The sequence below is a fragment of the Ciconia boyciana genome, chromosome 8, assembly GCF_034638445.1.
Source record: "Ciconia boyciana chromosome 8, ASM3463844v1, whole genome shotgun sequence".
Classification (NCBI taxonomy): Eukaryota; Metazoa; Chordata; class Aves; order Ciconiiformes; family Ciconiidae; genus Ciconia; species Ciconia boyciana.
Genome location: NC_132941.1, coordinates 32171269 through 32197737, shown reverse-complemented (window position 1 = coordinate 32197737; position 26469 = coordinate 32171269). Strand labels below are relative to the sequence as shown.

Here is a 26469-nt window from a genome sequence, read left to right as displayed (position 1 = left end):
CACAGCTATAAGAGGGGCACGCACCCTATGCACGAGGCAGGTACCAGCACCACAAAAACACAGCTGAACAGCACAAGAGGGGACCAAGGATCCAGGACACTGAATAAATACCAAATGGCTCTCAGGAATTGTAAAGGGAATAGGAGAGAAGGAACAAATGGCACATCAACATGTGTCTACATTTGTAATGTCTGCTTTTTTTTTTTCCTACACTATGATGGTTTCAAGTTTCTTTACAAAATTAAGGCTACTGAAGCTGAATTCTCAGCAGACTGTGGAACAAGAGCTCTCACAAGGGGAGTGCTTTGAGAAGGGAGATCTGAAGCTAGTGAGAAACCTTTAAGGAGAAGAGGTTTTAAGAAGCACTGTTTTTAAGACAAAGCTCTAGCAATCAGGAGGTGGCAGAGGACGAGGTGTCTGTACTCTAAGCACTGTACCTGACCTCAACGAGCATGTTCTACACACTACCCTGGCAAACCGCACTATGGGCACAGGATTCAAAAGCATGGTCCAGAGGACCTTTTATCTGTTATGGCCACAGGAAGAAACTCATCACAAGATTGTTATATACACATCTGTGAATTTCCTCAGAAATCTGGTTAGCCTCTTCTAAAACCACTTAAGAAGAGGTGCGGCTTTACTGCTCAGTTCCTAAAGGGTTAGGAAATACTAGGAATGAAAAGCTTTCTCTGTATTACATGGAGAACACCTCCAATCTAACAGAGATGACCTCCCTACAGTCATCAGTCTTGTGAAATGAATCCTTGCACAAGACCTGGCAAAATAAGGAAGCGAACTGGGGATGAAGAGGAGAATGGAGCTGAACAGTGTATCCCTTCAGCATCACATGTGTCTGAAGTGAGGAATTTGTAGGCATTGCAGAAAAGGGATCAGTGATTCCTCAAACCTAGATTATATTGTGAAGAATTTGTGAAACAAAAACATTGCTCTGCCTGTGACCATCATCCCAGTTCCTTAGTCTTTGTTAATGAAGTAGGAGCATGGGGAGGTTTCCTGCTTTCAGTTTTTCTTCCGAGGGCTCTGATGAAAGCTGTACAGTACATCACTGGCAATCTGGGACTCTACACAAACATACATATTCCTTTCAGTAGCCACTCCTCTATTCAACACCCCACCTGGAATCAAGGTGAGGGATGCTCTCCCATCCTTTCCTCCAAGAATGGCAAAAATAACAGCATGAAAATATCACCACAAAGGAGCAAAAGGAAAAACCCACTGGACTCCATCCTACTCTGATCCACAATCTTCTGTGGAAGCACTAATACTCCTTTCAAAGGTAAAATGGAGACAACAGCTACCACCAGATATTCTATGATTCTATTTATCTCAGGATAAATGAGGATCTATGAGCTCTGGTGAAAGCGTAGAATCATTTGAACCACCTTCAGCCTCCTCTTGCAGAGAAGAGAACAGGGAGAACAAAGTCTCCCCCTTTTGACACCAGTGAGCTCCTGCAACAGTTCTCTGAATTTGGAAGATGATGACCTTGTATTCTGACAGTCACTTGCCTGAAAAAGCCACGTTTTAGTGTATACCTCATTCTGGCTACAGGTGGGAAGAGAGTGAACGAGCAACTGCTGGAGACTGAGTCTCACATGCTAACAAATTCAATTTAGACAAACAAAAGCTGCTGCTGAAACAGGAGAAAAAAGAAATTCAAAACAACCAGAAGAAATGGTAAACAGCACAACTACACTGTGATGTTTGCATTCTTTCCCCAGTTCCCCTCACACTCATATTTTTTTGTTCTTTGCTGATGAATTCCCAATTCCTTTTTTTCCCCTGCCAGCAGCCTCCGTCCCAACACAAGCCGCTCAGACAGCTCTAGAAGCACTAACGTTGCTTGCACTGTTATCAAACAGCAGCAGAGAATTAAACCAGGCACCAGTTATAGCTTGGAACCAAATACGACCAGTTCAAGTAGACAACTTTATTGCTTTCACACCTATCCTGTTACCGATGGTATCTCCTTTCAAACAGTGAGATACAACCTCCTATCTCAAAACAAGCAGCACATCCTGGAGGCAAAGGAAGAAGTGACTGAATGCTTCTTTCTCAGCCGAGCAGCAATCCCATTAGACAAAAGAGGAATTATAGAATAATGTACAGACAAAGTTTTGCATGACTGCTAAAATCTTACCAAAATTGGAAATCAGACCGGGGGGGGCAGGGGGGGGTGTCAGTCTTCTTTACTATTTCTATGCCTAGGGATCATAAGAAATCACAACTGAACTCACCTTCTGCCCCAAAACTACTCAAGAGAGTAGTTTACTACTGAGTACAAACTAATCAGTAATAAAATTTTGTTTTCAGCCTTCATGGTTGCAAGCTGAACCTAGAACTATTACCAGGCTGCAAATCATTGCTTGCATGAGTCTGGAGAAATGACTCAGATCTGTAAACTGTGCTGTAAACTAATCTCAAAGCAGAGCACTACTGAGTCCATGTCCATGTGGTGGAAGTTCTGGCCTTTCTCCACATACAGCATAAAGATGAAATTTTTGCTAACAAATTTCATCACTTGGTCACAGTCAGGAACTATGTTATTTCCCCCAGTCTACAACTGCTCCCACTTGCAAGTTCGTCCCTCAGAGGGTGACTAACCTGCAAGACAGTTCAATGAGAAGTAAAATATAAAGAACAAAGAGAACACAGGTTTTGTCTGCACAGCAGAAGAGAGGGAAATATGGTCTGGTGAACTGATCAAAGCCACCAAGGAAGGGGGAGGGTAGGGGGAGATTCAGTGAAGGTGGATCCAAGCTACAGTCTCTGACACAGGACACCCAAAACACTGTACAAAAAAAAGTCTGTGCAGAACAAATGACTTGAAGAGTGTGATAAAAACCACTGGCCAAGAATTACAACAGTTGAAAACATACAGGCTTGAAAAATAATTTTACATATGGATTTTTTTAAACTTCTTTCCACTACTCTGATGGGAAGGCTGTTTGAAGACAACATTGCTTTAAAAAAAAAACCTGATTAGCCTTACTTATTAGAGTTAATTTGTGGGTAGTTCATACCCACATTCTCACGTCTACCTTGGAAATGGAAAATAAGCCCCAGTTTCTGATAAATTAACATTACTATTTTTACCTGCATACATGGTTACCAATATTCTTTGGCTCCTCACAGTTTTGGATCACAGTTGAAAACAAAATTTCAAGAGAGAAGCAAGTATCTGCTTTGGCCTAATGACTTATTTTCCATAAGAAATTTGATATAAACAGTTACTGCATTTTCTCCATTTACTTTTTATAGTCAAAACGTTATTGCTGGCCAACATAACAACAGTATTCAGAATTTACTGTGTTTTATAAATCTTGCAATGACTTTCCTGTTATCTCCCATCTTCATCTCTCATTTATGAAAATAAACAGATCTTTTAGTTCATTTCAAAGACAAACTTTAAAGGCAACCAGCAAAAATCTGGATTACATTAGTTGAAAGAACTATGCTGAAACTGTACTGAGAAAGCAAACTGCAGCTAGTGCTTTAAACTCACAATGTACATGCTAAGACCCTGGTTAAAACCAGTGAAAGAGGTCCATATATGTTAAAGAAAAACATTTCCCCAACAGAACGTAACTAGGTATTGACTACCTTTCATAGTCTCACTGTGCCAAAAACATCCTTAGCTAAGTAACAGACCTGCACTTTCTTTACACAATTAAATTAGATTTAAAAAAAAAAAACAAACCACAAAACATCAGTGCCACAGTGTAAATACATATACTAAAGCATATGTTAAAATACCATTAATTTATAAAAGGAAGTGTTTAGAATCCTGTAAAACCAGGGGAAAATCCAGTCTGTCTACCCTACTATCCAAAATTTGCTTAAAATAACACAAACAGAATGACTTAGTTTTCTAATTCTCTTGGTAGGTAAGATGTCATACACTATATTACCAAGAGGCAGGCAGATAAAGGACCAGTCAAATGACATCCAATAGCGTTAACCTCCCCTGCCTGGACATGTGGAACTGTTGCCTTTCCTGCCTTCATTTGTACTTTGTACATGCATTTGTAACATTTAAGGAGATTACATTGGTCAATTTGCCACTTTGAAAGGAAGCTTAGGTTAGATATTCAGAGGAGGGTTTAAAAGGCTCAATAAAATGGACAGTGGTTATTCTAATAAATAATCTAGTATACAATCTTATGTGTGCCAATAATGTCATTTGTATTGAAGGAACTCCAAGTACGTCTATCGTTAAAAGATTGTGCAATTGCAGCAGCCAAAGATGTCGAAATCAGCATTCTACGGCAGTGGCAGTAATTTCAGAGCTGTGTGCCAAAAAATGATTAATCACAGTTCACTGGGTATTTTGATAGTAACACAGGAAAATAGCTTGTCGTAGAAAAAAATGTATGACCAATTAAGAATGCCATCAAGACCCCCATAAGCATAACCTTCTCGTAGTATGAGTACCACAGCACTTATATATATGCTGATTACCTGCCAAGATACACGTTACATACATAAAGGGCAGAAGATCAAAACTGTTAATAAGAGAGCATATGGAAAACTGCATAAATTCTTTCCTAACAAAAGCTCATCTGAGATTATGCACATCTAAAAGGAAACACAAATTGCTGCACATTCAGACAGACAGCAGAGCTGCATTTCTACCTGGCCACATTTTGGAGGGGGAGGAAAAGAAGCAAAGAGTCACAGCAGGTTCTCTATATACTAGACATACTGGTCAGGCTTAAAAAAATCATCTGCAATACCTTCACCTGCAAATCAAGTCAAACACATTATTCTGCTAGGACTGCACCAGTCTTGACTAATCAGATACTGCTGCTGTCTGCAGCTACCTTCACCAGCAAACCTGACGGCACTTCGTGGAGGTTCATGCAATCCTGTCTGTCTAGGTGACGCCTGACAGAAGTCAGTTTGCTACAAACAAGTTCTGATGCAACCTCAAACCCACAACTGCTTCTTTTCCACAGGACAGAAGCTAGTATCTTACTAGGAAGTAGGAAAACATCCATAAAGCCCTAAGTACTTAATAAATAAATGCATACAGTGATTTTATTTTAGTTTTACATTATTTCCAATATGACAAAGTTCCCAAAGACTTCTCTGACTTAATTCCCCCACAGTCGTCAATAAATTGCCCCAAATATTTCTCATTCTCCCTATATGAATTAATTGCACCATGAGTCTTGGACAACAACTGTGCACAAATACCTATCACTCTACTTGCCAATAAAGGATCAATAGCGAATTCTTTACCAACTCTCAAACCACCTTGTAAATACTTCTTACCCATAAAGTAAAACATTATCGATTAGGTCTGTCCTAAGTAATCTACAGAAGGAGACACTCTGAAAGCCAGAGGTGCTGCCCAGTGTTCAAGACTAAAATGATTAGCATCTTGCCTCAAATTTCAGTAAGGATCTGATCCTGACAAACTTGTAGCAGCAGTTTGCAGAGGTGTTGAGACCTCTTCATGTACACCACAATCATGTACAATCCACTACTAACAAGATTCCTGAAAGGGAATGTGTTTTGGTGCATCTTTGTAGCTTTGTAAGCTTTGTAAGCTACAAAGATACACCTGGCATTTCTGTAGTACTTCAGACAATCACAATATGAAAAAGAAGTTGGCTTTAAATTTAAAAGCAATAAAAAGTTTTATGAATCATTTAGAATACTTGAAGTAGTACGAGTACTAAAAGCATTGTAATTTAGAATAGTAAAAGTACTATAAGCAAAACCATACCTGGACAAATAGAAAGACTGGAATGAAAACCAACAGGCTTTAGAGTTTGGTAACAGAGCCTCACTAGAACACTGCTTAGAATAAATACAGCCTATTCCAGACAAATACACTAAAATACATAGGAACATTGTTCTCTAAGAAGCCAGTTATACTCTTAAATGCAAAATTAATGTAAAAAATGTCTATAAAGCACATAAATGTATTTTGGTTGCATTTGTATTAATGTATAGCTTTATTATTATACTTTCAAAGTAGCTAAATTCATCAACCAATGATAAGGAGTACTATTCGGCTCATTTCAGGGTTCAGCTAAATGTTTCAGTGATTCCAAAGGCATCCACTCAGTCAGCCCTACAAATCAGTATTTTATTCCTATTGTGATGGTACTAATTTAGTTTGTAGCAATTCAGTAGATGCATTTAAAATCCCAAAGCCCTTCAATGAAATATGTAAGAATTTTTCAAAGCCATCTGAAACTAAAGCCATGAACAGAAATATAGTTCTGCATCATTTATTAAAAGATATGAGGTACTTACCCAATGTCTTAGACCCAAAATTGATGGGAAATTTCAAATTAAAATACTTGGTCAAGAGTTTTTCAGAATTATGCATTATACGTAAGAATAGTTAATTTTTTTCTTAAACAGTTCTGTTCAAAAATTGAATATTGAGAGGTTTCATGTAAATTTTTAACAATTGCTTAACTAATGGACCAAGTCTTTTCCTTAAAGCAACCAAAACGGAACACAAAAGCAGCTAAAAGACCAAAAAGCCTAATAAAATACTTTTTTCTACCCATGACTGGTGTAGACCCTATGACAGTCAGCAGACAAAAAATAAACACTATATTGTTAATTGTGTTAATAATTCACCTATCTGTAAACAAGAAGCTAGACTTACTCAGGGTTAGATGAGGTCAACTGTGTTTCTCTAGTAAAATATTAATTACTGCTAAAGGATATTATTTTCAAACAAAGACCCACTCCCTGATCAATAGTAGACTATTTTGATTGCTTACAGTTAGTCTAATGAATATTTTTCTGAAATTGTTTTGGTTCCTAAAGATTTTATATAGCCCTAAAGTTAGAGTTAACATTGATTCACTTTCCCTTATTAAAGATACTCTATGTAATAATGCTTTAAACATGCAATGCACACTAAATAAGATAAAATATCTTAAAGAATTACTAATAACTACTAATAACTACTGTTGAAGTAACCTCAAGCTTTACTGCAAGGAAGAGCAGATAAGATAGGGAAAAAAAAACCCACCAAACATAAAACCAAGTTTCACTGTATGTCCTTCCCCCATTTATGTGAATATTCAACACAGTAGACTGTAGAAAAGCAGAAATGTTGTAAAACCACAGATATGACAAAGTAGTTGTTTCTCAATACCTGATGAATTTCAAAAAATTAAACGGTTTCAGTGTTGTTCATCATTTGTTTACGACTGACATCATCCTAACAGGACACACATTGCGAATAGAAACACAAATGTCTTCAGTTTAAGTTTTTTGCTTTTTCTTTTAAGAAGTCATTGAAAGTGTATTTGCCATTTCTAGCCCTTGACTCAACTTCCTGATTTGGCCAGCAGCTGGAAGGATGTTAATCCGAGGGTACGAGAAAGGAAGTGGTAAAACAATATGCTCCCAGCCCCTGGCCTCTGCATGCTCACAGAGAGACTGGATTTGGAACCCGTTGCAGACAATTGGATGTGGCATGTAAAATAAAAACTTTTTTTTTCTTATATTAAAAAAAGAAAAAAAAAAGATAAGTCTGTGCAGCAGAAGAAATAAACCTGTGCCTTCAGCAGCTTCATCCTCTCCCCATCAATACTCCCTCACAATTCCAATTAGCCTGTGGTTACTGCCTAATCACATCTTAATTCTTCTCATCATGAGTGGCACGACCTGCGGCCAACCAACATTTCCGTTGCTCCTGCCCAGCTGGGGCACATGCAGAGCCACCAAATCTGAGAAGGGCTTCAGAAACACTGATGAAATCCATGTTGACATAAACGTTGCAACATGAAGTTCAGAAAGTAACACGTGTTCCCATACAAAGACGCACCTGAAAGGAACTGACAAGTATTTCAGGAGACTGCTGTTATGACAGTGAAGCCAGGAATAGAGGATATACTGGTTTTACTATGTAAGAGTTTGTTTTTCAGAAAATAAGAATGATAGTCACTTTGTGAAAAAATGAGGTTACCAGAAATTTTAGGACACTAAAGATATAAAATACAGATTCCATCCCAGCTAGCCTCCTCGTGCAGGTTAAATACCTGAAGCTGACAGGCTGTTCCTGAACTTCTTTTCCTGTGTTCTGTTTTCTCCTTAGAAGTTAAGATAAATTTTAAAAGTAAACATACTAGATGTACAACATCAAATCATTGCAGAACAACTTAAGCAGTATATGAGGTTGCTGTGGAAATTTGACTTTTTGTGGTCCTCAAGAAACTGTCATATATGAAAACAGATTGCTCATGATAAATGTATCATGCAGAGCCCATTATATAATGCTTTAGCACCTATGACAAAGAAGAAAAAAAACCAACAACCTTTTGCTCTAAGTACTTGATTTAGTCTGTTTTAGCGTAAGGGAAGGCCTGTAACATCTGCCAGCAAAAGAAGTTTCTGTCAATGGTAGCTAACTACCGAGATCTCATTTCAAAAGCAGAGCCCTGAGAGCACAGAATGACAGAATGAAATAAAAATAAATAATAAAACAGAAGTGATCAATACTATTCAGGTACAGACAATGCATAATCATAATAAACAATAGCACTTCATTCTCACATATATGCCTGCTTAGTCCACAAGAGCTCAGTGTAAATGATAGCATAGAATATTTTTGTGTAATGGTGGGGTGAGCATGAGTGTGTGTACATACCCTAGGGGATAGAGCTTGCAGATCTAACTGAAATTGAGGGGGTTTTAAGACAAAGTACCAAAAAGGGGAGGTAGTAGCACTGTCCCTTTCAGCATCAGTGAGAGGTTAGTTAAATTCAGTGTGAAACCACATCCGTAACAGATTGAGCTGAAAGGAAGTTAGGTTTTGTTTTGTTTTTAACCTGTTTGCAAAGCAGAAGCACTTTAAAAATTACTACCATAGCACTACTGAGCTCCAATTCTGGGCTGCAGAGGCGAAATGATTTTTTTTTTCCCCCAGGCTCTGTCAAAATCACATAAAGGAGACAACCTTTTCCTCCCAACAACCTAACCAACACCACAAGTAACATTCACCTCATGAGGTAAAGAAACTATCCTTTTTTCAATTCCATTTCCTTGTTATCCCAAATATTAACATCCTTTTTCACACTACAAGGGCTCAAAGGACTAAAAAGTCATCCTCTGTATCTTCTCAATCTGTGTTGTCAATTCTCTTTATGAATCTAGCAGCACAAGATGCCCCATCATCACTTATTCTGCTTATTCAAAACTGTGAAAGATCATACCCAGTGACAAGATCTGCTGCTACTGCTGTAAAAAGAAGTAAAGCACTACAAGAAATTCCCAGAAATCAAGAGTATATTGTTTCATGGGTGCCGGTTCTGTGGTAGGCCGAGAAGCTAAAATACCGTGATGCAATCATGACATGACAAAAATGCTCTGTGGACCCCTCCATAAGAAAAGGAGACCTTAGAAGCAACAGTTGCCTTGTTTATATGCCAATAACCAAAATTCAGGTGGAGCAGAAGTATATGCTTTCTTAGTACCATCAAAAAAGCTTCCTTCAGATTCTCAGTACTTTGCAAAATGCAGAACTTTTACCCTAGCCTAGCAAAAGTGTTTGGCCCTGACCACAACGTTTTGACTTCATCCAGACAATTTCACCTGAGGCTCCTATGTCTCAGCTGCAGGAGAACAGACTCTATTCACACAAGGCCATATGCATCCAAACAGTAATGTGTAAACTACTGAAATACTTCTTCAGAAAAGGTGCTTCACATTTTAGGTGCGTTCTCCATGCTGCTATATGTTTAAGGTGGATACTGAGACTTCATACAGCACATCGGGGGATTCACAATGAAACCCAGAAGGACATGCTGGAATTCTGGGAAAGGAGAACAAGAAACTCATAAAACTAATTACGCCTTCCATAACTCATCTTACTCAAGTCAGCATGAAGAGAGCAGTGCTTCAGTATTGCACAGCTGACAAGTCATTAATGCACAGAAGCAGCAGTGGAGATTTTAACAGTGGGTGGCTTTCGAAATTAGCTGCCAAGTAGATTTGACAGGTGTAAAGCCCAGCTGCTCCTCCCCACCATCACAAGAAAAACACTGAGCAGTTGCTTGTGGATGGATGTCTGGTACAGCTTTCCTCATTCTGGACAGCCACCATTCAGATGGAGGACAAGTACAAGGCTGACATCCTTCCCTCACTGTACAGCCTCTCAACAGGTATAGGTCACAAGATTTTTTAAAAATGTTTTTAATATATAGAGAAAAATATCATATTTGTGTGTATATCTCTATATATACACAGATCTATAAATACATACCACACATACATAAAATGTATGTATTTATAAGTCATAATTTATATAAACAGCAACAAATAGACTGTGAGTGACCAGACTGATGGAGATATACGAAAGGCACTGCAGGCATTCAGTCATTCTTCCAAAGCCGAAGCTCTGGAAGTTGAATTTCCAAAATACTGTGCTGAAATAACCAGCTGCATTCACATGCCTATATTCTGCTCACCACTGTATCTCCAAAGTTGAGCTGATCCTTCTAGTTAATTGAAGAAGTTCAGATGATCTAGAGAGCTACAAAGCAATTTGTTTTCTTCAGCACAAATGGAAAATTTGTTCTCATGAATGCGATTAAAAAAAAAGACAGACTTAGGACTTCCCAGTCAATTCCAGAGAACCCAGCATAGCTCTTTGCTTTTATACCTGATGAAGCTGTGGAGTAGGTCAACACTGAAGATGGAAGTGTGAATGCAGTTCAGATACACCTACACTAACTCCGATCTAGTTGACTAGGGTATCAACAGGAGTATAGCCATATACCAAACCAATATAGGTTTCAGCACCAGTTATAAAATCAATAATGCAAGCAGTTATCCTATGCTGAGCTCCCTGCAACCGCAGCTGCTCTGCTTCAACTGCCTAGCTTGAATATGGAACATTGAGAAGCTTTATGTCTATCTTTTACAGAAACACATACAAATTATTACCAGCATTTCATTGCTATCTGTCTTTTGAACAGGTACAAGTGACAAAGGCACACTCAACTGAGAGTACTGCTTAGTATTACAGCTGAAGGACACTAAACAATATCTAGTTATTTAATTTGCATAATCCTTGGAAAACAAGGAGAAGTGCTTTACCAGCAGGGAAGAACCTGAAGTACAGAGACCTCCACGATGCTGTGACATATTAAAGCAGCTTTCTCTAGAGGAGCTGCCAAAATGGCATCTCCCAGGCCCGTATGATCAAAATGACTTGTGCTTACTGTTATTTTAAGGCTAAAGTCTAAAAAATACTCTATTTTGTTTGGAATTCTAGCACTCCTGTAAATGAATTTGACATTAAAAACAATTCTTAGCATAGCACTTAACTACAAAAAATATTTTCTGTATTTTAAATATGGAAGCATGCTTTTACAAAACTAAATCCTTCCAAATAAAAAGGGCCTCCAGTGCTTAGAAATGCAAGTTTAAAAAGAAGAAAGTAAAAAAAAAAAATTAAGTACAAGCTTGCCATTAGCCAACACCTTGAGACAAAAAACTTTGGAACAAACAATGCAGTAGTATAAAGTGCACAGAAAGTACCAGGGCCACATACAAGTCAGCACTTCAGTGAGGCTTTCCATTCCATCACTCATTTCCAGAGTGGGAAGCCACAGTACAACACCCATATTTAACAACAGAGCATCTGGGGAGGCAGATTTTGGTTTACTGTTGTTCATTTGGAGCATATCCTAGGAAGGTAATGGCCTCTGCTTAGAAGGCTATGTGGAGAGCAGTGGCTCCCAGTAAGCAGTAGTTTAAAAAAAGCAAGTGCCAAAGTACACAGGCGGGATGTGGTACTGCTTGAGACATTTGTGTTCTGTGGGAATATCACAGTAACGTACTCTCCAGCAAAGTAATCTTTGAACCATCTCCAAGTGCTGTTTCTGCATGTTACTGTCTTTCACAATGCAGCAAAAACCAGGTCATTTATGCTCTGCTGAGTCAGTTACTTAAATTTTCTCTTCCCCAAGCTCTGAAGCTCTTAAATCTTTTCCAAGAATCTGACAGTTTCCAAGCATTTTCTCCTCTGCTGTATATACCTCATCTTTATCCCAGATTAGCAAGGTATACAAGCACTAGAATTTTGATGGAATGGAGAAGCTGAAAAAATCCACTATTAGTTTTTGATTGTTTTCCCTGGAAGCTACAGCACTTCCTCCCCTCGAATTTGATCCTCAAAGTTTTTACTTACTTTTAGGACTCAAGTGACTTGAGTCTTTTCTCTGCCTTGCTTTCCATATACACAGTAATCCTTTGTGAACTTATTTCTTTCTACTGCTAGAGTATTTTTGAGTGTCTGCTGAGGATTTAATCGCAGTATCTGGCAGTGTATACCTCTATTTTTCATTGTGCAGAGGGAGGAGAACTGAATATGCAGGGGGAATGTTAGCAGTATCTACAGAAACTCCTGACTTTGAAGGGGATCAATCTGATCCAAGGGACCAATGTATAAAAGAGAAACTTACTCAGAAATCCTAAAATTAGACCATCAAGACAAGGAAGAAAACAAATCCTTGAGAGAGTGAAAAAGTGGTAATGCGTCACAGTATAAACAGGAATGAACAAGGGACCTGTTCTACTTTCCATCATCATGCCAAAAAAAGAATTTGGTTTGTCTCAAGAATCTCTGGAAGCTCTATAGAAGCTTGTTGTTCAATCTGCACACTTTCTTCTTTAATCGTGACACAAATGCCAATAAACTGGCACTTTATAAGTATTTGCTTTATAATCCAACACAATCAAGCCAGCTGAAGCAGAATGCAGTTAAGCAAAAGGATTCTACAATTGACAGCTGGGACAGAGGGGCAGGGAGGGAAGGGGGAAGGCTACATCAGGTCAGAGGACAAGTCTATCCTCCACATGTCCATGAACACTTCTACTCTTATACTTTGTCACCAAGTACCCTAACATGCAGTCAGCACATGAACATACAGGCTTCTTCACATCTAACCAAGAACACATCCACTACCACCCAGAACAAGCCTTGTCTCATTCTTCTGCAAGACGACCTCCTCATTAGCATGATGCTCAGACTGAAGGCCCACAGTCCCACAGGTACCACTGGCACTGTCCACCATAAATCAGCTCCAGATTCTCACAGTGCAAAAGAGTTAGTCATTGCCAATGAAGACCCACTCTTTGTCCCTGGTTTTGTTATAAGCCTGGCTAAAGCTCTATATTCTTGCAGAGCCCTGGACAGAGTCCCAGGAAAGATTGTTGTCAAGCCACTGGTTTAGCAATGACTTCACTTGTTCCAAGAGAGAGAAACAGACACACGCTCTTTTTTTTTTACTGGCGGCAGGGGGAGATTGAGTCACTCCTGCAGCTACCCTACCTTAGGAAACAAGCATATTCAGGATCTCCTCATGAAGTGTATTTAGGTTATATTATATATCACACACACACATTCTTCAGAAATACACAATTGCAGGGGAACCAGTTCCTACTGTATGCCATCACCAAAACTGGGAGTGATACAGTTATTGCAGACCTTTGTATTAGCGAGACCACAGGGCAAATCTGTTGGTTTGGCAAGTTGAGTACTGTAAAGCTAGCAAAGCACTGTCTCCATATTCAAACCAACAGAGAATTCATATGGATTCTTCTGATTTATTATATATGAATACATATTGAATTCACAAGCAGCACTGTTTTATTTACAGGTGTAACAACAGGCAACACATACTTTACAAAACAAACCATACCCAGTAGAACACATGAAACCCCTGAGCCATCACCCATGCTTGTATGTAACCTTCTCAGGCACCCAGCTCTGCCCTGCCAGCTAAATGTACCATTCCCCAGTCCCGTTTTTCATCATATTAGACTGACTCAAACTGTTCCCTCCTCCTACCCTGCACAAGACTGCCAGTTTCTTCCAAAAGGAAAAGGCCAAAATAAGATAATACTTTTCCTTCTCCTGTTCTACAATAGTGTCTTCCTTTCTTGTTGCAAGTGCAGAAGTTTCTCGTGTGTGCTCCCGCCATTCAACGCATTCACTTTTCCTTATCTCCAATTCCAATCCTTTTCTTTCCAACCCTCTTGTATTCTCTTAGGTCCTGTTCCTGAAAGTACAAACTTGTCATAATCTATCCATCTTAAACTCCTTTAATCTTAATTGCATTTTCAATTACCCTTCTTCCCCTATTTACTTTCCAAGATGATTGAACATGCCCCTTAAAATGACTGTCTTGAATTTCTTTCATTTCTATCTGTAGACCTTTAATGATAAATTTTCATTTCAGCACATTATTGAAGTTTCCAAAACCCTCTTCCCAAACAAAATTATTAAGAGGAGGCACTCAGTCCATGCCTTCCTATGCCTTAAACATATAAAGTTCATGCTGTTAAAGTGAACTGCTATCTAAGTTTCTACCATGGTGTCCTCTCCTAGTTACTCTATCACCTTAAACTTTTCTTCCACATTCTATTATTCTCTAAAATGTCTCTGGTGGCTTCTGTCCTTAGTCCTCTCTTTTTCTCCTTCTACACTTTATTTCTAGATATTTTAATATGCCATTAGAGAGAGAGTAATTAAATTCAAACTGACAGCTCACAGAAGCATTCTGTTCTGTCCACATTAAAACCTTGGCTCCAATTCGTCACCCTCCCCACACACTTACTTCCATCTCTCTTCTCAGCTGCTGAGGGGATACCATCATACTCTTAAGACTTCAGACTGAGCTGTATCATAGGCATGATTTTATCACTGATCTCTAACATCCTAGTACCCAAACTATTTCTATTAATTTACTCCCCCTAAAATGCAACTTTTCCTATCCACCCACAGATCAAAAATTTTTATCCATCATCTCAATTGCTTCGAAGTTGTTTCCTGAGGAATCCAAAAATCAATTTTGTCTCATTTTTGAAGTACTGGTAATTGTTCTAGCCCATCACTTTAAGCCCATCACCCCCCTTCTTTTTGTATCTTTGTGACACACACACACACACACCCCCCCTTGTTTACCAAACTAAGCTGATGCTTTCTATTTCAACACCTTATCTAGGCTACTTTTCTTAATCCCTTAATGTGGAAAGGCACACCACTCACTTCCATTACCTACACTTTTTAAGTTTTCAAAATCCATACTTTCATTTTTTCCTATGCTACCCCTTTGGCAGAGAAGTTTTCTTCTGCATTGACATCTGTAAAGCATCTCCATTACTTGAGATAAACAACAAGCGTTGTTTACCAAACACTCTCTTCCCTAATATGTAGACTACATTTATGCTGACATCACTTATCACCATTGCCATTTCTTTATGCTTCTTGATAGTCTTTTCTTCTATGCTTGTAAATACCCCATGTGCAGGGTGATTTCCAGTTGTACCAGTCAGCTAGGCAGCCAAGAAGTTCTTCACTGTTTCCAGAAAATCATCTCACAAGAAGGAAAAGCATTCAATTACAGCATGAGAAGCTGAAGCACTACACTTCCTCTCTCTTTCACAGACTTGCACAGTGGCCCAGAAACAGGTATCTAGTCAACATCAGAGTGACCCTGATATGATGAAGCATGTTGCTGCCAATATGACTCCAGGCTCATTTACGGTCAACTTTTCATCCTCAGCATGAATGAGGCAGGAACTCCACTAAAAGAAAAGATAATCTCATCATGAGAGAAACTGAATTCAGGGGACAATCTACCCCTCCTGTTTCCAAAATAAAGCATCCAAAATAAAGTTTCTAAACAAGGAGAAGGCGGCAGTACTTCTCATTTCCTCACTTTTGCAGCACCTGACGTAAGAGCCTAAAATCTTAAAGCACAGCTACATAAGGTCAATGGACACTGTGCTTTCAATAACAGCTACACCTCAGGCATTCAGGCATTTAAAATTAGCAAACATTTGTGACCAACTTGCATTCTAGCAATTTCATCTATAAAGTGGAGATTACATTGTATCACACAATTGAGTAATAAAAGAAACCAGTAATTGTGAAGTACACAGATACTAGATTGATGACTGCCCATGGATAGCCCCACCAGAAATTACAGACCTTGTCTTCTGATCAGGTTTGAATACCATACAGTAAATACAGAGCACGTTGATCAGAGAAGAACAGAAGGTGATAATCATCTAAATAAACAAGCACTTTCCATTCACTCCACTAAAGGCAAAGATCCTGTAGAATTGCTACATAAAATACACTTAATATTGCTTTGTTGCGTATACATTAGCATCCAAAATAAAGTTGTACCAGAAACTTTTATTTTGGTATTTAATATGGAGACAAGATAATCAAGTACATGAATGATTTTTTTCAATATAGTTCACATGCATGGGAAAGATTGAGACTTTTCCTTTAATAACTACAGCAAGACTCAACTTTTCCAAAAAGTGTACATTATCACATCCACACTCAAGATTTCACATAAAAGTACAGATATTCCTATTGCTGTTTGGCAAATCAAAATTTTTTACCACCTTTTCCATTGCTTTCCCATTTTTAATAGGTCTTGTTTTGACAAAAAAAGAAAAAAAACCAAACCCTCATAGAGGTCATCCATTCCACTACACAAGAGTGTTCAGATAGTCTGGAAACAAACCCCAAAAGTATTATGGCAACTTGAGCACACTCTGTGTTCCCCAAGGCCTGGTGTGCTCAGTGCAGCTATTGATACAGAGCAGAACTTTGGGAGGTCTCTACGGAAGGAATCTGCTCTAACTAGAGTTAATATCCTGTATCTACACTGTCCCTCAAATATAGGTTTTCTGGAATGGATGACTAGAGCGTTTGACTCAGAAAACAATTGCTAGAACATTTGTAGGCAGGCCAAGTACAAAAGCTGAGAACTTGTCATCTTTAACATCTGGAAACTGTGACCTGACAAGCTATTTGAGCCCCACTTTGGACTATACGATTTCAATTTTTTAATTGTAAAAGAAGGAGGTGGATCTTTTGCAAACCTTCCTTCTCACGCCTATCAGCTACCTCAAGAATGTAAACATTAAAAAAAAATTGATAAGATGGAGATGGAAGGAAAAAAAAAAAATGTTTTTGCCTTCTGCTGGACCAGCACAAGTTTGAAACAGTCTCTACTGCAAGATAGGTACGACTAAAACATTTTCACACATTAGCAAAGACATACTTTTAACTTGGGGACAGAATCAGCTAGAATACTTCCTAGAAATACACCCCTTCTAAACCCAAGAAGGATCTCTATCCTAGAGGACAAGATTAAAAGCATGTAAAATAGCAGAGTACTTCGATACTAAGTTCTAAGTTGCTAACAGATTTTTAAATGATAGGTATTTTAAATCTCAAACCTATCTCAATCAAGGAGAGATGGGTGGTTTCAAAGAGCAAATGACATGACTCCCTAAAACTAAAAATTCTCGCTCAAGGATATACTAACATGAAACAGAAGATTTGCCTGTACAAGCAAATATACAAAACAGCCTGTATATCCAGAAAGTTAGCTTGTTTTACACAAGCACATTAGCACAAACATACAAGGTGAGTCAAGTAGGAATATTAACTGAAGAGGACGTAAGTCCATTCTAAACCATGTATGCATCTCTTCCACCACTAAGCTTTCTTGAACAGCCTGCTTCATGACCTACAGCATGACTGCTCCAAACATAGCTCTAGAAAAATAATCATGCAACAGCATTTCAGAAAGTCCATCAAGTTTCCAGAGAATATGAAGGGAATATTTAAATGAAACACAGATACAGCTACAGTCCGGGGAAAAAAGTTACCATCATCTAAATTCATTACAACTACAAATTTCTAAAATCCCAAGACTGAAGTTACAGATACTAAGCTTAATATCAAATATATCTAAGACTTCCCTTCACCATTTTGACAAATTTGTTGGAGCTCCCTTTCACCTGACAGTCTGTGACAAATCTTCCCCAACTCTCTACAAAGCAAAAACATCCAATGTAGTAGGTTCCCGAAATCTCATATCTATTTGGATCTTCAGAAGACTTTGCCAGCACCTTTTTTTCTTTGGAAAAAAAAGGAATACATGTTTATTGCTTATTAGATTATCTCATCAGATCCATAGTATACATCAGGTCTATCTAAAGACATGTCAAAAATGGACACAACCTCCTAGCAGTTCTCTCAGCAGCTTTAATGTTTGGGCATCAATCCAGAAAGAATGAGAGTCACAAGTATCATCTCATAAGCCAGGCAAGCAATTATCACCTAACTTTATTGATCTTTGCTCACTTTTCTCATCTTTCTGAACTCTGACCTGAATTCTAGATACACTCAACTCCCACAAAGAAGGTATCACAAGCTTGAGGGTTTATTTTTCACCTTAGTTTCAATCCTCCACAGAGCAATAAGATCAGTTGCTGGTAAGTTTATATTTGTAAGATGCTTTGACTATGTAAAGTGCCATTAGTTCTATTATGTCACTCACAGACTAGTTTTGCAGTGTTCTAAGCTGATTCAAAAAGGAAGATGAGTGACTATTATCACACCACTCCCACCCTTTCGACACAAATATGCTTTATTAGTATTTTCTTATCCTTTTCTTACCCTCCTCTCCCTCCATGCCCAGCACTTTCCACTACCACTTAAGTAACCTAGACAGTTTCCTAAAAAGGACAGAATTAAAGAGATTAAAATAGTTTAGTAAATGCAATTGCTCAAGTATCTTACCAATGCAGGCCATTGAATTTGTTTGATCTTTGATCCCTGAGTCTGGCTTGGGTCCTTTCTTTTCGCCCAGACCAGCTGGTACTCCACCAAGAAGGTTGCAAAATCTTCATAAACTTTAACCCATTCTCGCTTTTCCCATTCAAGGTCATCAAATTCCACATATACCTGGGGAAATTTAAGAACAGTAAAGGACATACATTATTAGATATACGCAGCATGTGTGCATCTACATGCACTTTTGAAAGCATGTATTTTAAAATTTAATGCAAGAGCTTAATATTACCCATTTTACTGTTATGGTATTGAAATTATATAATCAGTTCCTGCACCACAGAAGAAATTTTTCTTGGCAGTGCATTTGTGCTGAAGACAGGAGGGTTACATTTGCTAAAACATTACTGTTAACATTGGGTATCTTATGAAAAGTAGAACATTAAGTATTTATTAGTATCATTCAACTAATACATACAGCTATTTACATATCAGTAAATAAGTTTTAAGAATGCTTCTCATTCTCAGTTCAAATACTTGTCATATAATACAAACCAAGCAAAGAAACACTCTTTCAAGGGGAAAAAAAAAAGTGCCATTTGGAACAGAATCAAAAAGGACATCCTGAGCCTGCACACTCTGCTACTACAAGCAAGCCCAACAGACAGCACCTAACAGGAACAGCTCAGTTTCTTGCCATTTCTGTCCTTCTGGAATCATGCTCCTTTGGAGGGAAAAAACCCACACTTTTTGTTTCCAGCTAAATTAACTTGGAGACAGTTTGCAACTATTTGACCTTGTGCCATCCCTGTCCTGTAGGTTATACAGTTCTTCCCAACACATTCTTTGAGAACAACCATACCCTCCCTCAGCTGCATTCACTAAGCTAAATATGCCAAACCTTTTGTTTCCTCTTGTAAAGGGAAGAGGGAACTCAGAGCCAAAAAGCTATTCAAAAGGTATCTGCATTAGCAAACACAAACTCTTCTAAAATCATTACATTTCAAAATTACAAAGTTTATTTAAAATAATAATAAAAAATCAACATAATCAATTGCTTTCTTTTCCAAATTATGAGAAAATTCGTAAGAAAAACCAGCTGGCATTATAAAAAAAGGTCACTGCTTGTCACACAAACTGGAGAAGAAGGGAAGATGCTTTGCTACCCTCCTGAATTTCAGCTCTCAGCCACATCCAAGGGAACTTCTGAAACTGAAGTTTCTTCCTCTGATTCCGATAACTTAAATCACTGCCACAGAAATATTCTTGTCTTTTTAACTTTGGTTAATTTTAGGCCTGCAACACACTTCCTCGTCTAGACTTTCTGTCTCACACTTTCCAAACATGTACTATGTAGCACTCCTTTTCATCTTGTCCTTCCCCCTTCTGTGTACACAAATTTGCACCAAGCCTCTTCTCACTCCTGTATCAAAATTCATCATCCCAGTTTCCTCCCCCCATAAATACTCTTTTTTTAATCCATATCGCTCCCATTCTGTTCCTACACACTCCCTTGCTTTCCCCTTCCCTCTTTAAAGCATCAGATTAAAAAGATAACTTACTGCAGTTACTTTCTTCTATGACAGCCCATTATTGTATCTCCACTTAAAATTTGTCCAAATAAAAAGGAAGAAGCAAGTAGTTTCTTCTCCTGTCAAGCTACGCTCAGTCTATCCATTTATTCCACTGTACCCCCTCCTCACAACCTCCATGAACTTCTCACTACTCTGACTAACCGCAGCTATCACTCACTGTGCACGCAACTCCTTTTCAACCACCCCTCTACCAAATACTGACACCGGACTGTTCCGTCATCATGCACACTCGTTGTCACCAATATCACATTTACAGCTAACTGGTCTTTCCACCTGTTACCTCACATCTCGTCTTACTATTCATTTTCTTTCTTGCCCGGTCTTAATCACTGGGTCAAGATAGAGTATATGCAGGGCAGCTGTCTGCATTAAATACTGTTCTTTCTTTATTTCCCAAGGGCAGAGCTTTCCCTCTGGATTCACCACCTCGACATCTGGAATTTCTGCCGTTTGCCTCCTGCCACTCCTCTGACATTTCAATTACCCTGGCTGATCACAGTCACCCCCCATCTCTGCATCACCCTGTTCATCAACACAACTACTCTTTTACCTTTTTCTTTTGCCTAATTCACTCACTGAAACTATCTGGAAACTACTGCTAGTCTTTGTGGTGGCATTAGAATCTGCCCTATAGGAACAGTTTGTATATAAAATTATTCTCTCACCTCAATTGTTCATTATTACAGCTATCACCTGTTATTCTAACAAAGCAAGTAGAAAACAGCAGCAAAAACTCAAACTTAAAATTTGTAAATTGACACCTTTCACTAAAAAGCACTTTTTAATAACAATTTCTATAAATTAATTTTAAAATACATAATAAAGATGCAGAATAATAACTTCTCAATCAAAACCAGAGTTAACAGTAAACACAGTAATGCTTTAAAGCACTGGCAGGAAAGCACGTCATCTCAAATCATCTTAGCAGCAGTATCTTGTATTTGCAGCTCCTTTGAACCCTTCTAAAGAGACATTTATTCAGACAATCTTCAGTGACAGTGAGTCAAAAATCGTTGTCTAAAGTCACCTTCCACCTGGCCCCTCCTCCTGCAAATTCCACTCAATTATTCTGGACTGGTCAAATAATTTTATTTTAATATCTAGAAAGACATTTTACTTGGGTAGTCTATAACAGAGCGTAAGAGGTTAAGCACCAGACCTCACACAGCAGTGAATTTAAAAAAATAGGAGGCAAGGGGAATGAAGTGAATAAACTTTTTTCAAAAACACAGATAAGTCTAAACCAGAGTTAGCAGTTTAGAAACTGCCACACTAAAACATACTGTATCTTCTGGACACTAGCCAAAACTTGTGGATAACTGTGATACAATCTAGTGTTTGTGTGCAAGTTTTGCACCCCAAATAAACCAAAATCCGGTGCAATGACAGTGGGAGTTATTGCTGAGCTATCTGCAGAGTCTCCTGGCACCGTATAATTAGATCTTCAAAGGAGCAGTTCCAAGAAAAGTGGAGAATGGAGTGTGGCGCAGAGCCAGTCTGCCATTGCCCAGGGCACCATATTCTTCCTCTAGTACGATACACACACAACCTTACTTGGGAATTACTTCTGCCAGCTTCCACCACATTCAGGTTTCGATGCCAAGACTATTAACTATCTGCTGGGTTTTCAAAGTTTATTTCTGAAAGACAGAAACAACACAGACGAAATGCAGAGCCCGATCCTTTGCCCATTCTCTTTTTTGCTAGGAAATACTTGAATCAGGAAAATCCATTATGAAATTTTCTAAGGCAACAGTAAAGCCTCTGAAGAACACAGGCTTCCTCTTTCTCTGCACACTGACCTACTGCACAGAGAAGAGCAGTATCCCAAGCAGCACAATTTATGAGAGTAAAAAGGGGAGAGGAGGAGGAAAGGAAGCAATCCAGCAACATATGCCAACAAAATAAAATGTAGAGCCAAAGTTAGACCCCCTAAGGAGTGCAAAGGCTGAAAATATTTAATCTTTCTTGCTTCACTGCTGAAACTCTGTACAGCAAGAAACTCTACAACATTTGCCTCCCTAAGAATTAATGTTGATTTTGAGATTTTTTTTTTCAGCCAAATTTTGCTTCCTTGCCTTGTCAGCTATACAGAAGTTTGTGTTCCCAGAGTGGCTGAAGTCTTCTCACCACGTATGCATTCACTTGCATAAAAAGGAGAAATTCCCACTGGGATGATATTGTATTTATAATTGGCATTAATGCACTAATTTTGTAACTCACTACTATTTTCCAACAGGAAGCAGCATAAGCTTTTAACATGCTTTTCCAAGTAAAGCAGGACAACAAATTAATTTCCAATGGAGTCAGCCAAACAATTGCAACAAAATATTGCTGTTTCAAAGCCAAAACATAACAATCATGGTGAAATTCTCTACATGTAGCGCTGTGATCCAGAGTTTTCCAGTCACTTATGCTCCAAAACAATATGCCTGACCAAACAAATTCTGAAACCCTTTAAACTGTCATGAAAGCAATGCTGACTTCCTGCAAATTTGACTTATAATGCTAAAAAGCATAGACCATGCACCATTCACTTTTTGAAACCACCGGAGTGGGTGGATGCTGTTTGTAACTCCCCCACACTATAGTAGTGTATGCGTTGCCCACGGGCTGGTTAGTGCTGAAGACAACTGCAGCATTAACAATCCAAAGGCTGACTTCAGGTTAGGTTTGCCCTGGCAAGAGCTCCAGGCAATACAGCTACAAGAATCACTAAAAACTTGCATCATTTTAAGGCAAACTAATCTCTAGTAACAAGGAAATAGAGTGTTGTATAGAATTTATTTACTAAGTTTCTAACCCAGTGTGCTAAAATGATCCATCCACCTGATTTGTATTTAAGAGAATACAAGTTCTGTTTTCTCTCCTAAGGGAGGAGTTTCCCCTTTATCACCTAAAGATTGTTAGCAAAATATTTATTCCGGGGGGGGGGGGATATCAAGGAATCTAGTACACTAGGATTCAAAGAACTTCTCCATCTAGTTATTGAGATGGATGCAACTGCCAAATATCTAACTGGTATAAACTAAACCTAGCTGTAACTACACAGGGAATGGAGCCAACAAGAATGTCTTTATAAAACTTAAACTTCCCATCCTGTTCCCAATATCCTTGCCTTCTCAGGTTTTTACAGATTGTTTCTTTGATGGAAATGGCATTACCCAGCAGTCAAGTCTTCCTAAATATATCTTTAACTAATCAAATGCAATCAAAGCACAATTTACTATAAAGCAAAACAGCTTAACACAGTAAAATTATTACTGTGTTATACAAGTGCTACCCATTTCTGCATGGAAAAGCAGTGAAATAGCAACCAAAGACAGCAGTAGGGATTTTTGTTTAATAAAGGAATTGCAATTTTGTTCTATGCTACCAAAATTTCCCCAATCCTTCACATTAGCATTTCATAGTCACTCTATATTAAAAAGAACTCATAAAAGAATCATCATACCCTTTCCTTTACATATTGAAATGCTATGCATTGGCATTTTACAAACTCTTCAAGCAAAACAGTACAGAGGAAAAAAAAAAGAGTATTTGAAAATACATTGGCTTCAGTCCATACAGCCTAAAAACACACGAAACAGCTAGAATAATGGCAACAGATTGGTCTTAAACTATGAAATTCTTTAGGATTAAAAGATGGGTTTTATTGTCTCCATATATTCTTAAAAATAGTCCACATTTTTACTGCAAATCAGACATATTAAGTACAAAATTTTCACTTATATTTGTAGACAAGAAAGTATTTACTTTCAACAAAGAAATATTCAATGTACTGTGTATTTTTGAGCAGGGGTGTGTAGACACCCACAATGCCACAGTAAGTCTTTAGAAGACCTGAAAATGTTGACAAAACTGGTATATGTTTATTATTCAGACTTTTATGATTCCTCCACCATTAAAGGAACAGAATAGCTTGTCTCAAAAATGCAAGAGCTCTGCATCTAACTCTTGAGCACTAGAAAAAAGCTGTAGAATCAGACACATGTTTTACAGGAAAGAACACCGAAAGCTCCTTAGAAGATGGGACAAATTAATAGTGTTGGTTATTTTACGCTATTTCAGCACTTAAAGAAAAAACATGAAATTGTTTGGACAAATGTTCAAATCTGCACATCTGTTTTGATTATTTGTGGAGCTTGCAAGTAGTAACAAAAATTTAATGGCAGAAAATTTCATTTTCTCTTAAATGGAAAGAGAAAGTCCTGCTACTTTCAGATGAGCTGTGGAATTCAAAAGGACAACTCCTCAAAGATTAAATCCCCTTTGACACAGCCTACTACCATGAAACATTATTCTGAAGACTTAAATTCTCTGTTTATTCAAAGGAAAATGGAATAGGTATATTATCCCAGAAGCAGTCCTCAGTTATAACCTGGGAAGTTAAAGTGTAAAAACAAAAAAAAAAAAACCAAAACAAAAAAAAGAGGCTAGTTCATTATCTGCAGGTATTAAGTTTCTATTGTTTCAGAACTGCCTGGAAATCTCCTTTTTTTGCGGCGCAATGGTTCTGCGTCTGTCCAACAGGGATGGACCAACACTTATTTCTTGTAAACCACTGAAAGACCCTGCATAACAGCATCCAGCTACAACTCCTATGAAATACAAAGAGACAAGCCCTCCAAAACCACTACTCTCATTACTGAGGAAAAAATAAAATCTGCAGCCTCAGGATCATCTGCTCAAAATTTATAAAATTATATAGAAGAGCCTGTATCCTTGCTCAAGATACACAGTGACAGACATACTCAAGCTGAGGCCATACTCTAACTGCCAACATGGCTCAATACACTTCATTCATGGAAGAATAAGGAAGACAACCCTGCTCTCTCAACAGGCTTCTGAATAAACCCGAGATACACACTTGCTGGAAGTCATGTATATGCCATGTGAAGGAGGGAACAGGACCAGATGTAACAGATACATGCTTCAATAAACATGAATTTAAGGTAGCTTCCTTATATCAAGCTTTAAAGCATAAAAATCCTACAAACACAGAGAAGCCTTCAAATAAAAACAATTATTTATTTCAAGAAAACAGTAGTCTCAAGATACATTATGGGGGAATAAACATAGAAATTATCAACACGTACAGTTTATGGTTAATTTTGAAACCCTAATTCTGCATTCCCTGAAATGCATGCTTGAACACTGACAATAAAGCAGCTTTTGCAGAAAAAATGCAGAGAAAAATGGTTGCAAAACTGAAGAAAAATACCAGTACTATTGCAACAGCCTGCTGCAGTCTGTAGCTTGAATTGCTAAGCAACCAGCACATCATGTAGAGTACAAAGCAAGATTGCAAGGAAGACAACAGAATAAAAAAGCACCCTACTTGGATGCCCCAATACCATCTTTGAAAAATAAAGAAAAACATTTAACACACACATTTGTCTTTCATCCCTCAATTTAAAATGCATATTCTAAAGAGAAAGCTGAAGGGAGAAAATATGAACTACACTGAATTGCAAGAAAAAAAGCATACTTCTTGTATGTGATTTAGAGTTTTAAATGAGTTTCTCAAAAAAGACTTGTCCCTGATAAAAAGATAATCCACAGGCAGAGGAGTACCAAATTTTATTTTAAAAGCTATATGAATCACTTAGGTATTTAAAATATTTCACATACCTATTTTGCAAATCTTTTTCCAAATTCAGATCTTAACAGCAAAGTGAAGTAACACGCAAACCAGAAATTAAATCATGACTATACTGGACTTAAAGAAACCAAAATCAAGTAGCCCCACTTTAAAAATGGTTTAGATGCCAAAAATACACTGAATTACTCATCCAAAATGAGAAGTAGAAATTACTTACAATTTTAAGAAACCATGGACTATGAAATCATAGCAACAACTAGTTAAAAATATACACATTACACAAACTTCCTGGTCCTTGAGGCTTTAAAAAAATCTTTCAAATTCTCTTTGCCATCATACGACATAGGAAACTTTTCTTACTGTATCTAAATCTCTGAATGTTAATTTCTAAAAACAATTGGTAAGAAGCATACATACTATAGAAAGCCTACATATTCAATTTAAAAATAGAAAGAATTTTGTGTTCAAATCAGAAATTTGTAATTTTAGATAAGGTGAATAAAAAACAATTTAAAAATTTAACTATTTAGCTGTTTAGACAGCTAGTTAAAAGCAATTCATATGTGCATATATGCACATTTTTAATGTCACACTAAAAAGATGAATACCTGTCATTTAATAAGGAATTATTATTGCTAAGTCTCAATTCAAAA

General features: G+C 37.9%; 1 protein-coding gene across 2 annotated transcripts in view; it reads right to left on the bottom strand.

Annotated features, from left to right (window-relative positions):
• JMJD1C (jumonji domain containing 1C) overlaps nt 1–26469 on the bottom strand; it is a 168086-nt gene that overhangs the window by 93479 nt on the left and 48138 nt on the right. Inside the window, exon 2 of one of the 2 annotated variants that reach the window (XM_072871680.1) lies at nt 18626–18790. The exons of the other annotated variant lie outside the window; for it this stretch is intronic. Within the exon in view, the coding sequence (XP_072727781.1) occupies nt 18626–18790 (165 nt within the window). The remainder of the gene's footprint in view (nt 1–18625; nt 18791–26469) is intronic. 2 annotated transcript variants of the gene reach the window in all.